The 17,035-nt window shown below is 43.3% G+C and overlaps 2 protein-coding genes and 1 long non-coding RNA gene across 20 annotated transcripts in view; 1 reads left to right on the forward strand and 2 right to left on the reverse strand.

Annotated features, from left to right (window-relative positions):
* The window catches only part of ZNF485 (zinc finger protein 485), a 51,483-nt gene extending 49,895 nt beyond the window's left edge, over positions 1-1,588 (reverse strand). The window contains exons 1-2 of one of the 4 annotated variants that reach the window (XM_019814165.3): positions 1,427-1,584; positions 931-1,017 (exon numbers count right to left, since the gene is read on the reverse strand). In XM_019814165.3, the coding sequence (XP_019669724.3) occupies positions 931-963 (33 nt within the window). In that variant the 5' untranslated portion in view covers positions 964-1,017; positions 1,427-1,584. Of the gene's footprint in view, positions 1-930 lie in introns of all 4 variants that reach the window. The other 3 variants (XM_045040365.1, XM_045040366.1, XM_045040364.1) reach the window with 3 other exon arrangements.
* A 2,024-nt stretch (positions 1,589-3,612) lies between these two features.
* Positions 3,613-14,359, reverse strand: LOC123380841. The gene is made up of 2 exons (XR_006587140.1): positions 14,189-14,359; positions 3,613-4,147 (listed from the first exon to the last, which is right to left on the reverse strand). It is a non-coding gene; the product is annotated as an uncharacterized LOC123380841 (long non-coding RNA).
* The window catches only part of ZNF239 (zinc finger protein 239), a 110,865-nt gene continuing 107,055 nt past the window's right edge, over positions 13,226-17,035 (forward strand). For 8 of the 15 annotated variants that reach the window (XR_006587124.1, XR_006587131.1, XR_006587130.1 and 5 more), the window contains exons 1-2: positions 13,226-13,537; positions 14,355-14,479. The gene's annotated coding sequence lies outside the window, so the exon portion shown is untranslated. The other 7 variants (XR_006587129.1, XM_045040370.1, XM_019814169.3 and 4 more) reach the window with 7 other exon arrangements.

Genomic DNA, 17,035 nt, shown 5'->3' on the forward strand with positions numbered 1-17,035 from the left:
TCTCTCTGTCCCAAAAATAAATAAATGTTGAAAAAAAAAAAAAAGTGATAGTGAGACTATGGAGCAAATAGGAAGATATTTCATAACATATTAATATGTCATAACATATTAAAACATATTAAAAGGAAAAAATGAATAAGCCTAAAAAATACTTATACAAAAGTGTTTCAAATGAAATAATTTGATTTGTTAGTGCAATAGGAATATGGATCATCTTTAATTTTTAAAATTTTCCTTTACTCTTAATTTGTATAATAGTCAAGTAGGTCTTACTTCCTTTCAAAATGCTAATTTACTTCCTGTCAACTTCTCAAAATTCTTCAAAACCCAGTTTTCTTCCAGCATACAGGCAAACTCCAGCCTGGCATTCTAGATCCCAAATGTTCCCAAATTTCTCTGGAACCCGTGTTCATGGTTCAGATATAATGGCTTCACTCATGTTATAGCCTTCCCCTAGTCACCCCACCTTCTGCAATTATGCAAACTTAATTTAATCTTCAGGAAGAACTAAACACACCCTGAAGACTCCTCTGACCCCAGAACATCAAGAGAGCACTACCATCATTGTGTCATATCTATCAGCCTCTGTCCTTGTATGATGTGTCTGTCCTTCATCTTCTGCGAGGTGGCAAACTCACTTTGAGACAATGGCTATTCCTTACCTACAAAGTACTCTTCAGTTTCTAGCACTCTAGAAAGCATGGGTAGCAATCATCTATTTAGTGAATGACTCTGTAATGTGTAGAGAGGACATGAAGGGACAACAGTGGGGAGAGGGGTCCTTTCTCCGCAGCGCTGCACCTATCCAGGATTGGCTCAGGGAACCTAATTTGGTCCATACACAGGGCAGAGCACCTTCCAGACAAGCATAAACCCAGCTTCATTTTGAAAGGGTGGCAATTCCTCAGGAAAAGTTAAAACCAAACTTGCCTGGATCTGGGCTCTTGGTAGCCTTGGGGCCATCTGTCTCCTGAACTGTTCTCCCAGGCAAGGGCAAAGAATCCTGAATAAGCCAATCTGGGAAAGAAGAAAGGAAATATGAGGAAGTCCCTCCATGTCCTAAACTAGCTAGAACTTGCTCTCTGCAAGCTGAACCGACCAGTCCTCCACCCTCCCTACTCCGCACAAAGGTGGGTAGACAGGTGAAGGTGGTTAAGATCAGGACTGGCTGCCTGGAGTCCGGCCGGGCAGCAAGCTCCAAGCGAAGCTCTGGCTGTCAGTCAGGAACCTTCGCCAAAACGGGTGGAAAGTCTCGTCGGTGACTCGATCTCTGGGCCTCAGGGCAAGCCTTTAAACTCTCAGGCGCCGGATTGGGGCGGCCATTTAACACAGTACGGCTCATCTGGGTGGGGCCCCGGCCACATCTGCCTGTCCCCTCGTAAACCGGCTCCTTTCTCGGCCCGCCCTGGGGAAAAGAGGGGCGCACCAGGTCTCAGTGCCTGCCTGGCGGCCGCCGTTCCAGAACGGCGCTGGGCGTGCTGGCCTACGAGGCTGCGCGCGCCGAAGACCTGCGACCACCCAAAGCGGTACTAGTCTCCGAGACCCGCGAGCTGGCAGGAACCTCGCTCTACTCACACGGAGGCCAGCAGGGCCGGAAACGGAAGCGGCCGCGGAGCCCCTGGGAAATGTAGTCTCGGATGCAGTCAGATCGCAGGGTCTCCATCGTACGCCTATGTTGGCATCTTTGGAGAGCTTTGCAAAGTAATGGGCCCTTGGTCCCAGCTCCAGAGATTCCGGATTTATGCTCTAGGTATAGTCCTGGCATTGGGATTTTTAAAGTTCCCAAGTGATTCTGATGTGCAGCCAAGATTGGTACCCAATGCTAGAAACTAATGCAAATCTGTAAGGCATATTTTATGTTACTTTGGGGGCAGCTATTTATGATTGATTTGTTCACCTATTGGTTTCAGAGTAATGCTGTTTTGATTTCAAGTTAAAAAAAAAAAAAAAGCATGTTAGAAAAGCAGAGCACCCAAAACACTAAGATTTTTCTATTTGCTAGCATAGAAGATGGAACAAGATTGGATCCGTTTTTTAAAACTGTGGTTTTTGGGGGGTGCCTGGGTGGCTCAGTCGGCTGAGCATCTGACTTCGGCTCAGGTCATGATCTCACCGCTGGAGAGTTCAAGCCCCGCGCCAGGCTCTGTGCTGACAGCTCAGAGCCTGGAGCCTGCTTCAGATTCTGTGTCTCCCTCTCTCTGCCCCTAACCCACTCACATTCTGTCTCTCTCTCTCAAAAATAAATAAACATTAAAAAATTTTTTTTATTTAAAAAATAATAATAAATAAAAAATAAAACTTTTTTTCAGGGCACCTGGGTGGCTCAGCTAGTTGAGCGTGTGACTTTGGCTCAGGTCCTGATCTCATGGTTCGTGAGTTCAAACCCCACAATGATTTGCTACTGTCAGCACAGAGCCTGCTTCCCATCCTCTGTCCCCTCCCTCTCTGCCTCTCCCCTGCTTGTGTGCTTTCTCTCAAAAATAAATAAAACACTAAAAAAATAAATGGATACAAATGTGTTATTTTCTAGAAAAAATATCCTCCTTATACACTCCAGGAATTGGACAGATTAGGAAAGAAAAATGTATCTCTTTTGTTCAGTTAGGACTTCTTATTTGAAAGACTATTTCTCAGAATGGGGCAGATATTCACTGAATTAATAGTGATTAACCAATGCCCTGCTAAGTGCCACTCACTAGTCTAGATGCTAAGGACAGAGCACTTGACAAGGCCTCCCTCCTTAACCAAACTTTGGTCAGGGTCTTCTCAATCCTCTTCTCAATAAGGCCTTGTCTTTGGCCTAATGAGCCCAATTTTAGCAAAGGATCCCACTAAACCAGTTCATCAAGAATTCCCCCACCCTTGGATCCAATCAAGCTTCTTTTTCCCCATCCTTGATACCTAACCCAATTCTGCTCTGTCCTCCCCCCACCTTGATACTTAACTAATTTCTTCCTAGAAATTTTCCATTTACTCCCTCACCCTATCAGTGGCTACAAAACCCCATTTGACCCTGTTGTGTTGGGAGTTAAGTTCAAGCTCTCTCCCACATTGCAATGCAATGAAATCTTAAATAAACCCTTCTTTTCAATTCAATAAGTGTCAGTATAATTTCTCTTTGATGCAGTAAGCAAAATAAACAATGTCTCTCCCCTCAAAGATCTTACATTCAGATGGGCATCAGGAAGAGAGAGATTCCACAAAATCAGGGTAAAGAGGTAGGAAGAGGATTCTTATTTAAAATAGAGCTGTAAGGGGGCACCTGGGTGGCACAGTCGGTTAAGCGTCCGACTTCAGCCAGGTCACGATCTCGCGGTCCGTGAGTTCGAGCCCCGAGTCAGGCTCTGGGCTGATGGCTCAGAGCCTGGAGCCTGTTTCAGATTCTGTGTCTCCTTCTCTCTCTGCCCCTCCCCCATTCATGCTCTGTCTCTCTCTGTCCCAAAAATAAATAAACGTTGAAAAAAAATTTTTTTTAATAAATAAATAAAATAAAATAGAGCTGTAAGGATTGGCACCTTTGATAAGAGATCATGTGTTCAGAAGTCTGAAGGAAATGAGGTAACAAGGAGTATACCTGTGGGAAGTCAGATAAAACAGCAGATGCAAAACCCCTATAGAATATGCTTCATTTATTTGAGGAACAGCAAAAGGCCAATGTGCTTAGAACACTAAAAACATAGGTAAAAGCCAGAACACGGGTGTGATGATTAATTATATGTGTCAACTTGGTTGGGCTAAAGGGCACACAGACAGCCGGTAAGACATTAATTCTTGGTGTGTCTGTGATAATGTTTCCAGAAAAGAGTAGCATTTGAATCAGCAGACTGAGTAAAGAAGATCCACCTTTACTAATACGGGCAGGCATCATCCCATCCTTTGAGAGCCCAGGTGAACAAAAAGGGGAAGGATGAATTCTCTCTTTCTTCTTGAGCTGAGGCATCCATCTTCTCTTGTCCTCAGACGTCAGAGCTTCCGGTTCTTAGACCTTCAGACTCTGGGACTTCCTCCAGCACACCACCCCCTCCCTTCTCAGGCCTTCAGCCATTGGTTCCACTGGTTCTTGGGCCTTCAGACATAGACTGAATTACAACGCCAGCTTTCCCAGTTCTCCAGCTTGCAAGTGGCAGATCATGGGACTTCTCAGCCTCTATAACCACATAAGCCAACTAATTAATTAAATACACATACTATCATTCTATTTCTCTGGAACACCCTAATACAACGTTGGTCCATTTAGTCCACTGCAAGGATATGGGCTCTAATTTTGAATGATATAAGCCATCAGAATGTGGGGAAATGGGAAGCCTCATTGTTGGTAGGATCATAAAATGGTGTGGCCACTTTGGGAAATAGTTTGGCAGTTCCTCAAAACCTTAAATATGGAGTTACCATATCATTCAGTGATGCCATTCCTAGACACCTACCAAAGAGAAATGAAAATATACATCCACACAAAAACTTGTACACACGTGTTCACAGCAGTGTTATTCATAAGAGCCAAAAGTGGAAACAGCACAAATGTCCATCAACTGGCAAATGGATAAAAAGTGTGGTATATCCAAACAATGGAATGATATGTGGCAACAAAAAGGAATGAAGTAGTGATATATGCTACATAATTGATGAACTTTGAAAATAATACTAAGTTAAAAAAAAAAATAGTCACAATATACAGTGCGATTCCATTTATACAAAATGTCCAAAAAAAGGCAACTTCATAGAGACAGAAAATATATTAATAGTTGCCAGTGGATGGAGGGAAGGAGGTATGGGGAATGACTGTTAATGGGTATGAAGTGATGGGGGGTGATGTTTAAAATTAAATAGTAATTGGGGCGCCTGGGTGGCTCAGTTGGTTAAGCGTCTGACTTCAGCTCAGGTCACAATCTCACGGTCCGTGAGTTCAAGCCCCGCGTCGGGCTCTGGGCTGATGGCTCAGAGCCTGGAGTCTGCTTCCAATTCTGTGTCTCCCTCTCTCTCTGCCCCTCCCCCGTTCATGCTCTGTCTCTGTCTCAAAAATAAATAAACGTTTAAAAAAAATTTAAAAAATAATAAAAATAATAAATAAAATTAAATCGTAATTATATTAGTTTCCTAGGACTATCATAACAAAGTACCACAAACTTAAGCAATAGAAGTTCATTTTCTCAGTCTGAAGGCTAGAAGCTCATTATCAAGCGAGGCTGGTTCCTTCTGAGACTGGGTAAAATCCTTCCTTGACTCTCCCTACCTTCCTGTGGTTGCTGTCAATCCTTTGCATTTCGTGGCTTGAATACTCCTGTGTGTCTCTGTCTTCATATGGTATTTCCTCTTATAAGGATAGCTAGTTATATGGGATTAGAGCCCACCCTAATGACCTCATCTTAACTTGATTATATCTACAAGAACCCTATTTCCAAAGAAGGTTACATTCTGGAGTACTGGGGGTTAGGACTTCAAGTATGAAGGGTGTGGGGGAGGACACAATTCAACCCATAAAGCTTAGTTTTGTGTTTTATGCTTTGTTCCTTAATGGTTTGCCTTTAATACCTCTAATTTATTTTTAATAAAGTTCATATATTATAAGAGAAAGGATCTAAATTTGTCTCAAATGATTGCATAATCTTTTCAACACCTTTCACTGAAAAGTCTACTCTTTCCTCCAGCAAATCAAATGTCATCATTATCTTATGCCACACTATAGTGTCTCCCAAACACAAGTTTGGGGGATTTCTTAATCTGTGCTGTTTTTCAGAAGCACAGGGCTCAGATAAACTTCAACACTCTCACTATTAATAGGAAGCGGTTAAATAAGTTATAGTAAATCCAAATGAAAGATTACTAGGCAACCATTAAAAATTTCAATGTGGATATAAACATATGTTACATAAATGTGCTGACAAAATTGGGGGGGCCTGGGGTTTTTTTAATTGAAGTAAAGTTGACACACAATGTTACATTCATTTCAGGTGTACAACACAGTGATTCAACAACTACACATTATGCCATGCTCACCACAAGTAGCTACCATCTGTCACCATACAACTATTATAATACCATTGGCTATATTCCCTGTGCTGTACCTTTTACCCTCGTGATTTATGGACGAAATACTGTGAGTGAAAAAAAAAATCAGTTTCTAAAAGAGCCTATGTAGCATAATCCCATTTAAGTATCACATAACAATGACATGCCAGAAACATGCTCAGCAAGGGCCTACTGTAAGGTATGATTCAACTCATGCCAAGAACCATGCTAAACCTTCTACTTGAATCATTTCATGTAATACTCAAAGCAACCCTATGAGGTAGGTGCTATTACTATTCTCAACAGAAAAAACTTTTTGTTCTAGAAATTTCAAAATATGCACAACATGGGAATAATATAGCCTCCAAGTATCCATAACCCAGATTCACAAATATTGAGATCATGCCTGTTTTAGTTTATCTGTCAATCTCTCCTCGCCTTTTACTGAACTATTTAATCTACAAATAATCAAGTATATATTTTACCTAAGGGCATTTTAGTTTATTTTTTACATTGTATCATTATTAAACTTAAAAAATAAATAATAATTTGAGAGATTGAATATATACATGGACAACAGAAAGACCATATATAAAAACAATCTGCAGCTACCAGTTCAGGAAACCAACCCATAATCTATGATAACTAGTCCAGGAAGCCAGTCTGCTTGTAGGCTGACTTGTTAAGAAGTCAGAATATCATCTCTAGCAATCAGCCTGGGCAGCCAAACTATCAGTCATCCCCAAACAGTCAGGCCTTGATTAATAACTGACAATATCCCTAAGTTTTGTCCCCACTTCCAATTTAGGACCAGAGAAAGCCAAATATGCTCCCCTAACCAATCACATAGGATGCCCTCTTCTACTTAGCCACCTCCAGTTTCCCTGCAATCAGGGCATACCCAAAGCCTTCCTTTTTTCCATTCTAAAGCTTTATCACTCCACTGCCTTTGAATCACAGCCAAAATGCAAGGGATAGTAGCTGACCACCTTGCCATAGCATGCTTATTCTCATTTGGTTGGTCTTCACTTTTTCCACAAATTCTTTATATCTAATATCCAGTCCAAATTCAAATCTCTGTAAGTGTCCCATAGATTTATTTTGTGTCTAGCTTGTTTGATTCAAACGGGAACCCTTCAAGCCAGGCCTGGGTCCTTACAACTTGATGGTAATAGTCTTTGGAACTTTCTTGCTCTCTGGCAGACAAGTTGTTCCAGGCTTGCTCTATGCTTTGTCATGAACCAGCCATTTCTCCAAAGAGCCCTGGCTTTTTCAGTTTCCTGCCGTCTCTTGGAGTCACCTACAAACTGGAGCTTGTGAAAGAGCCTGTGGAACCTCAGGCCAGTTTCATTGGTATCCTCAGCTTCTTGCTGATGGTTCCGCTCAGAGTGGAGCTCTCTTCTTGGAGGACTGTATTATTTGGTGGCATTTTCTGTGTTCTGGATTCCAGAACTCTCACGACCTTGGAACAGCTGCTGAAACCTGATGGTGATTCGACCCACCTCTTCTAGGATCCGTGGGGATCCCCTGATCTTGGTTTTGTTGAAGATACTGTCCAACGGGATGTTTCTGCTATCCTAGTGACTCAGTCCATTTTTGTGAGTGATTTGGGGAATTCAAAATCTGCGCCCATAACGATCTTGTCCTGCTCCTCGTTTAACAGATGAGAAACGTTTAGAGAAGCTAAATAATGTGGCCTCAGTGTGCTCATCTTCAAAAACGTTAATAATCTCTGCTCGCCTACCTCCCAGGACTGTTATGAGAATTAAATGATATAAAAGAAGTGAAAAGTCAGAAATTCAAGGAGAGGGATGCCACAGAACACAAGGGCAGAAATTCCTGGAACAGCGCCTCCACCTGAAGGGCATGTCTCTAGTGTCTGGGGCCACCTAAAGGTCAAAACTGAGAATAACAGTTACATTAACTTTTACCGCCTGCATTGTGATGCACACCTTCCATGCCTTATTCCATGTAGTTCTCACAACAGCCTGAAAGGGACAGGTTTCCTGAGCCTCATTTTACAGAGGAGGAAATCCAGGCTTGGTGACATTGATAAACTTGCTCGTGATGTCAGTTTTCTGGTGGCAGAGCCTGTATTTACACCCAGGCTATCTGACTCCACAGCCCCTGCCTTTAGCTGCTCTGCTCTGGAGCCTGAAGGGGAGAAGGTGTGGGTTTTCACCGAAATGAGGGAAAGACAGAAGACAGAGGAGAAGGTGAGCCAGGTTATTGAGCTATTGAGAAGCCTGTGCAGCTATTCTCAATATCCTGTTTCACTGAGGTAGGTGACTAAGCTGAAAGCCAGGCTAGCACATTTTTGGGGGTAGCCTCCCAGATTGCAATAGCCCCCTTAGAGTCTTTCAAGGCATTCTTGGAAATATGCCACTCTTCTAGGGTTTCCAGATAAAATTCAGGATGCCCAGCAGCGTCTGAATTTCAGACAAACATTACAAAGAACACACATCTAAACAAAAAAAATAAGGCCATTCATTGTGTATCTGAAAGTCAAATTGAGCTGGGCATCCTGTATTTTCATTTGCCAAATCTGGCAACCCAACTCTGCCCACCCCACACAGATTTTTTTCTTTTACATTTCTATCATCCTAATACAACATCTAAAAAGCCACAATTTTTTGATTTAAATATTTTTAGACCTTTAGGGATACCCTGTGATACACTTAACCTTAGTTTGGGGGGGATGCTCCTTAAGATGTTATCTACTCATTAGTATCCTTAGTTGGCAGTGGCCGACATCTTAAAGTCAACAGGTAGAATCTGAAGAAAGGTGAAAGCACAGCAACAACAATCAGGATGAAGAGGCTGCTGGGGGAGGAGAGAGGATTCATAATGCTGAAAACCACTAAAACCCTCACCCCCAGTGCTGGTGGAGCCCTGTGGAGCAACAGCATTGTATGTGACAAGGTACACAGAATATACTCACTGAATGCTTTTGAATGAGTGCTTACTCAGCAGGAATAATGCTGAGGTGCATCTAGTAGCAGGAACACTATAATGATAAGTGTCTACCCCTGGATCCCTAGCAACGCAGCACCAAGAGCCCTTCAGTACTGGGCAGGACTAACTTCCCTCCTCTCCCCTCCCTGCTTGTCTGAGGGCACTTGACCAATTCTCTTCTTTTCTCTGGGCCTCAATTCCCAGTCTGAAAAGTGAAGAAGGCGGGATGAGACCCTCCTTATCACCCTCTTCATTTGTATGGTTCACATTTGAGCACATTCCAGGGACAGTCTGGGAAACAGAACTGGACATATTCTTAGAACTTGTAGGAATCTGGAAGGAGGCAGCTCTGTGTTCCCCTGTTCTAGCCAGGAGCCAACCTGGCTGGGCTCAAATCCACACAGGAGCCCTGACCTCCCTTTTCCAGCTCCTACAGTGATTTCTGCAGCTTTCCTAGGAGTCCACTATGACTGGACCTGCATCTACCACCATTTCTATGTTGGGTTGATCCCTCAGCAGGCTGAACTGGGAGGCAGGGCCCGAGGGGTCCAACAGAAGTTCCTTTCCTCATCTCTATTCTGGCCTATTCCATTTGTGATCCCTTGAAAAGATGAGGTGACAGACAAATGTGCTATAGTGAACGTGTGCCCAATTCAATATCCAAGGTGCTGAGTTTCAATCCCAGCTCTGCCATTTACCACCAGCAGGATCTTGGGCAAGTCACTGTCCCTTTCTCGCTCATCCTCTGTGCCTTCAATTTAAAAATAAGTGAGCAGGGGCACCCGAGTGGCTCAGTCAGTTGAGCATCCGACTTCGGCTCAGGTCATGATCTCACAGCTCATGAATCCGAGCCCTGCATCAGGCTCTGTGCTGACAGCTCAGAGCCTGGAGCCTGCTTCAGATTCTGTGTCTCCCTCTCTCCCTGCCTCTCCCCTGCTTATACTGTGTCTCTGTCAAAAATAAATAAATATTAAAAATTTTTTTCTTAAATAATAAATAAAACAGGGTTGTTAACAGGCAATGATAAACATTGGGCCCTGAGCCCAGTGCAGGGCATCCAGGAGGAAATCAGTAAATGGAAGTCCCTCCACCTTTCTTTCTGTGTGTCTCCCAAGGGCTCTCCAGCTGAGGCCTACAGACTGATGTGCTCCCTGGCCAGTGCTCCTCCAGGTCCCAAGACCACAATAAGCAGAAGATGCAGACCCCAAATGAAGACCTCTCAAGCTTCTTCCCAGTGCATCTGGCCCTGGCAGCATGGAGGACTTAGCTGGGCCTCAATGGCCTCAGGGGGCCATACCATAACTGCCCTTCTCTGGGGTCAGGGATGGAATCAGCTAAGGAGAGATGGCAAAAGGGTACTGGATAGGGGTGGGGCAAGACTAAAGTAAGATTGAAAAAGAAAAAAAAAAGTACCATTAGATACATCCACACAGCAGATCGTTTGACTTGGAAAACAGATACAAACATTCCTGTGAGCCTCAGCCACACTATTTAGGTAAAAAAAACTCCTTACTATATTGTGAGTCCCTTAAACAGGGCTCAAGAAGGACTTCTACTAACAAGTCTGCATTCATAAATGTGACAACTTGGAAGCACTGAACAAGCTCCCTGAAAACCACAAACTACAAAAACAAAAACAAAAAAATAAAATGATCTGAAGAGTCATGTGACTATTAAAGAAACTTAACTTGTAATTTAAAATAAAAGGAAATCTCCAGGCTTACATTGTTTCACTGGAGAAGTCTATCAAACATTTAAAGAGGAATTAACATAAATTTTATGCAATCTCTTCCAAAAAATAAAACAAGAGGAACTATTATTTCCCAGCTCACTTTGTGAGGCCATTATTAGCCTGATAACCAAAACCAGACAGCATCAAAACAAAACAAAACAAGGGCACCTAGGCTCAGTCAGGTAAGCATCCGACTTCGGCTAGGTCATGATCTCATGGTTTGTGAGATGATCTCATGGTCAGCACAGAGCCTCCTTTGGATCCTCCGTGTCCCTTCCTCTTTTTGCCCCTCCCCCACTTACACTCTCTCAAAAATAAACAAACATTAAAAAAAAAGCAAACAAACTACAAACCAATATCTCATTAATTTAGATGTAAAAATACTCAACGAAATATTATCAAATCAAATCCAGCAAAAAAAAAAGGGGATTATACACCTCAGCCAAGTGGAATTTATTCTACATATGCAAGATTGGTTCAATACTTGAAAACCCATTAGTATATAATCTACCATATCAATACTAAAGAAGAAAAATATTAAGATCATATCAATTGATATAAGAAAAAGCATTACATAAAATCCAACAACTACTCATGGTAACGATGCTAAGCAAACTATGAATAGAAAGGAATTTCCTCAAATTGATAAAGACCTAAAGTAACACCAAAGTTAATGTTAAAAGTTCAAATGCTTATTCCCTAAAGGGGGGGGAGGTAACAAACAAGGATGTCTATTCTCATCAGCTTGTTCATCATAGTGCTGGAAATTCTAGCTCATGCAATAGGTCAGAAAAAACATAAAGGGAATATAGATTGGAAATAAAGAAGGTAAATGATCTCTAATTGTAGATGACATAATTCTCTATGTGAAAAATGTCAAAAAAGCATTTAAAAAAGAAAACCCTCTGGGGGTGCCTGGGTGGCTCAGTCGGTTGGGCCTCTGACTTTGGCTCAGGTCATGATCTCATGGTCCATGAGTTTGAGCCCCCTGTGGGGCTCTGTGTTGACAGCTCAGAGACTGGGGCCTGCTTGGGATTGTGTCTCCCTCTCTCTCTGCCCCTCCCCTGCTCACGCTCTCTCTCTCTCAAAAATAAATAATGATTTAAAAAAAAATTTTTTTTAAAGAAAACCCTCTGATAAGCACTAAGTTCAGCAGAGTCTTACACAAGATCAGCACACAAAAATTAATCAATTTTCTATATACTAAACAATAAATATGTGAAATGTGAAATTAAAAACACAGTACCACTTATAGTATAAGAAAATTAAATATTAAGGTATAAACTTAACAAAACACATACAGGATCTATATCCTGAAAATTACAAAATTTATTTATGTAAGATGTTGCCATTAGGAGAAACTAGGTGAAGGACACGGGGACTTCCCTGTACATTTTTTCCAACTTCCTGTGAATCTATAATTACTTCAAAATAAAAATTTTAAAAATACATGAACTGAAACAAATTGGGGAATAATAATGTGTTCTCGCACAGACAATAATGGGTGAGTGTGAGCACATGCTATGTATGAATGTGGTTGTGTGGGAACATGCTGTGAAGGGGTACAGATTGTGTGTATGTATATAGTTTGTGTGAATGAGTATGGGGTATATGTTTGTAGGCAGGCTGATCACTGTCAGCAGAATGCCGTTCAACACACATCCCAAGGTCCCAGCACCACCCTGGGAGGAAATTCTCCAGGGATCATTCTCCAGGGATTCTAAACTGCACACAACACAAGGTGAAGGTTTTTGTCCCCCTAACAACCCCGCCTGAGGCCCCTCAACTCATCCCTACAAACACCTCCTGACATTTTCTAAGTATAATGCACCATAATTCGGTGATAGTTACCTTCAACCATCTAGAAGCCTGGAAAGTTTCTGAAACTTTAACCCCCTTTGCCTTCCTGGGGATTTCCTCGAAAAGGGCTGTGGTTACTGGGTCCCTTTCATAAATGAGAAAACCAAGTTTTCAAGGGGAAAATTATTTGGAAACACAGGGGAATAATAAAGGGAATCAAGTGTGAAGAACACGTGCTCTGTAATATTCAGAAAAAAAATCTGGACTTGAATCCATACTTTACCCTTATGATGAGACACTGAGTATGCTTCTTGAAACTTTTAAAATGTAAAAGCTGCAAAATGGGGCTACACCACCCACCCTCGACAGTTCCTGGAACATCGTAGGCCCTCATGTTTGCCATATGAATGAACTTTGGAGCCAAGACGGTGAGGCCAAATAGCATATATTCATTTCAAAATATTTTTAAGGGTAAAGACAAAATTACAGGTGGTATCTTTACGTTCTTTTCACACCAGTAACACTTCAAAAACTAACAACACTTCAATGGGTATTCCTAAAATAACTGACACACTTATAATAAAAAAATAATAATAATAAGGGGTGCCTGGGTGGCTCAGTCGGTTAGGCCTCAACTCCAGCTCAGGTTACACTCTCATCCTTTGTGAGCTGGAGCCTACGTAGGGCTCTGTGCTGGCAGCTCCAACCTTGGAGCCAACTTCGGATTCTTCTCTCCCTCTCTCTGTCCCTTCCCCTCTCACGCTCTGTCTCTCTCTCTCTCTCTCAAAATAAATAAACATTAAAAAGTTTTTTTTTTTAATAATAATAAGATAACTTAAACAAACTAGTCTCTAACCTCCAAGGACAGCTACCCACTGAACCCCCGCCGCCGGGAACTGGCCCGGACCTTCGCCGGAAGTGTGCGCCGGAAGTGGGTACGACCGGCCCGCAGCTTTCTGGGACTTGTAGTTGGGGGCCCTTAGGCGCGGGCGCGGGTCAGTCTCGGGAATACTGCGCTTGCAGGTGTAGGATTCCACGTGGGAGGTGAGACGCGCAGGACAGGCAACGCTGCGGGCAGGGAGGCATTCTGTGGTTGGGATGTGGGAGTGACGCGGTGGTGGCGCAGGACCGCTGAGACCCGAAAGCCTGGCGGGGCGGCTGTGAGAGGGCTCGCGACCAAGAGGAGGTGCGGCCCGGGACCGCACGTGGGGGGGTGTGGGGGGGTTGGAGGGGTGGATGGCGGGGTGGGAGTCGCGACCGCCTCTGTGTCCGCCTGGCCGGACCGCGGTCACCTGACACTAAACGGCTCCCAGCGCAGAAGCGGCTGCGGCTCCGAGGGGCCCATCTCTCTCGCCCGGCTTAGCTCCGGCATTGGCCGGCCTGGAGGCTTCGAAGTTGGCCGTACCGGCCATTTCTGTGCCGGTGACTGGCCTTATTCCAGGGTTTGCGGTGGATGTTAGGCGACCGAGAGGGGCCCCTTTGAGAGACCTGGGTTTCTGTTCCCACAGCACTGTCCTCACACCCCAGAAATGAGGCAGGTCGGGGAAAGCGCCTCGGGGAGTGGAAATCCATTCTGAGGCAAAGCATCCAAGCTGAGAGCTCCTACTGCTCTTTCTAGAACTTCAGGACTGAAATCAGAATCCCTGAGGAAAGGGACACATCCTAGTGTTGCTGGGAGCAGCGGGATTTACTTACCTTCGTGGGTTTGGGGGAGAGGCTTGGCCTGTTCAATCCAAAGCCGTGTGGAGAGAGGTGAGGGAGGGGCAGCACCGAGAGACTAGAAAGAAAGCTCGGGAGATGGCGTGGGAAGGGCTACTGAAAAGGGGTTAGTCGCAGGAGCTCAGTAACTTTTTTCCTACAGTCTTGCTGGACTGGCTGGTCTGTACCCTGCAAGGTGGACTTGATTTTCATGGCTGTTTCTCTTTCCCTGACGCCACTTTTCCAGGACGGTGACCTTCCAGAGAGGAGGAAATGACCTAGTGCCAGGTAGGTGAGTTGGGGTTTCTTCTCTGTGAAAATGCCATCTCTCTGAGAATGGACAGAACCTTTCTAGCTTGGAACAAAGAAAGAACATTAGCATGAATTGAGTGCTCATCTGGTGTCAGGTCCTGTCTTTGTTCTGTACGATCTTTTTATTGTCAGACGTCGGTGTGAGACCTGAAATATTGTATACATATGGGTGTAAGAACATTAATATGCTAAGGGCATATAGCTACCAAGTGATGTCGCCAGAGTCTGCACAGGTGGCCGCTTACTTTAAATTCCACATCAGTTTTCACTGAACCACCCTAGCTCCGTGAACTTGGCCCACTCCCCAGAGCACTGCGCTGTGCTCTCCCATTGAAAGAGTCCACACAGCGTCTTTGCCTGGTCCTCTCTCAAAGCCTCCCTTTTCCTGCCAAGGCATTTCACTCGCATTGAAAGTTATTCAGAGTTCTCACCTGTTCCAGCCAGTGCTAAGTGGTGTCAGGAGAACAAACGGAATTATAAATTGTGGTGCTTTTCTGCATGAGCACCTTCTGTGTGTGAAAGAATACACATCTTAATAATAACCATTTATTAAACATTAAAAAGTTTGGTAAATGCCAGCACAGTTGTTACCAAATCACTCCCAGTAATACTTCTTAACCACGCTGTTCATCACAGTTACTGTGGTGGTTTTTAAGAATTCAGATTCAGGGGCGCCTGGGTGGCGCAGTGGGTTAAGCGTCCGACTTCAGCCAGGTCACGATCTCGCGGTCCGTGAGTTCGAGCCCCGCGTCGGGCTCTGGGCTGATGGCTCGGAGCCTGGAGCCTGTTTCCGATTCTGTGTCTCCCTCTCTCTCTCTGCCCCTCCCCCGTTCGTGCTCTGTCTCTCTCTGTCCCAAAAATAAATAAAAAACGTTGAAAAAAAAAATTAAAAAAAAAAAAAAAAGAATTCAGATTCATAGACACTACCCTCGCCCCAAACCTACTAAAAGGAGAGTTTCACTTTTTTTTTGCTTTAATCTTATCGGCCTCTGTACATCCAAAGATTTGTTGGATTTGTTGTGAGATATATCTCTATAAACTTAACGTGAGCGTCATTAAGGTAGGTAAGATGGGTTATTTATCTTTTATGCTCTGGTTGCTTTGTTCCCTTCACCAACATACCTACATGTTTAATTGGTCCAATAAATTGTTAAATTACTGAGTAGTACTTTTGTAAAAACTGATTTCTCGTTTGTCTCCAGGAAACCGTTCCTCGAAAGTTACCTCGAGGTTAACACTTAGAATCATAGAATGTTTGAAATGGGAGGGGTCCGCCAGCCCCCTCTCTGCCTTGGGACTGGCATTTTACAGAGAGCTCTAAATCTGAGGGAGCTGAAGGAAAGCACCATGTCCCCTGTTGCAGAAGCAGCAGAGGCAGAAGGAAACCCCATGTCTTCTAACTCTGTGCTCTTCCCTCTCCATAACTAAACAGGTGAATTATACCAGAAGTTACTTGAATAAAATATCGGGCTGGATTTTAAGGAAGAAGTAATTGGTTCTTTGCACCACCACCAGAAAGACCATCTTTTTTGCTTGGCAAACACAGTTCTTAGATACATAGGAAGAGACCATGAGCTCTTATAAAGATCTGTTTAGAGGACAGTAAGCTGCCCCAACGTCCTAAGAGCATGCCATCTCTGTGCCGTGAAAAGGAACTGAGGACTTCAAGGGAAATTAATGTGAATGAAACCCTGTGCTCTATATATTTTCCTTCCTTTTCCTCTACCTAGGCCCTGATGAAGATTATTTATCATGAAGTTGGGGATTGCTAATATAGTGGAATTTTGAAATTCTGGTATATATTAATAACTTGTGAATTTAAAGAAAGACTTTATCCCACCAATACTTATTGAGTGTTCTCTTATGTACCAGACATTGTCCTTGAGTCTGAAAGGCAGGAGTCCCAATTTAACCCCTCCCTCTGTGACCTTGAGTAAGTCACTTCACTATCATGAGCCTTGGTCTTCTCATCTGTAAAATTAGAGTGCTTACCTTGATGATCTCAAAGTTCACGTATACTTGTATCTTTTCATCATTCATTTAAGTTGAATGTGAATTTGTAACTATCGTTTAGATCCCTAGTCAGTTGTGCTAGTTGCTGGGGATTTAAAGATTAGTTGAACATGGCCCCTATCCTTTAGAATCTTGTAGCCAATTTGGAAGACAGACTTTATAGCTATGGTAGAGATATGTGAAAAATAGTATGAGATCTTGAAGGAAGAGGCATTTAACTTATCCTCATGCTTCAGAAAGGCAGTTGTTGATTGTCTTGAAACTGAAAGGAGTTGCAAGATGAATGGAAGAAATAAAAGTCAGGACAGAAGCAGCATGTAAAGGGCTATTCGAGATTACAGCATGACATTTGGTTACTGCAGGTAATCTAGTCTGACGACAGCACTTGTCTACCTCCTGACTTCTGCATTACTGTTTTCCTGCCTCTGAGTAAATTGTTGGATCCAGCAAGGATGGGCTCTGGAAAGGAAGTGGAAAGTTACATGATATAAATAGTTTTAAGGAGTTTGACATTTGTCA

Source organism: Felis catus, chromosome D2, assembly GCF_018350175.1.
Source record: "Felis catus isolate Fca126 chromosome D2, F.catus_Fca126_mat1.0, whole genome shotgun sequence".
Lineage (NCBI taxonomy): Eukaryota > Metazoa > Chordata > Mammalia > Carnivora > Felidae > Felis > Felis catus.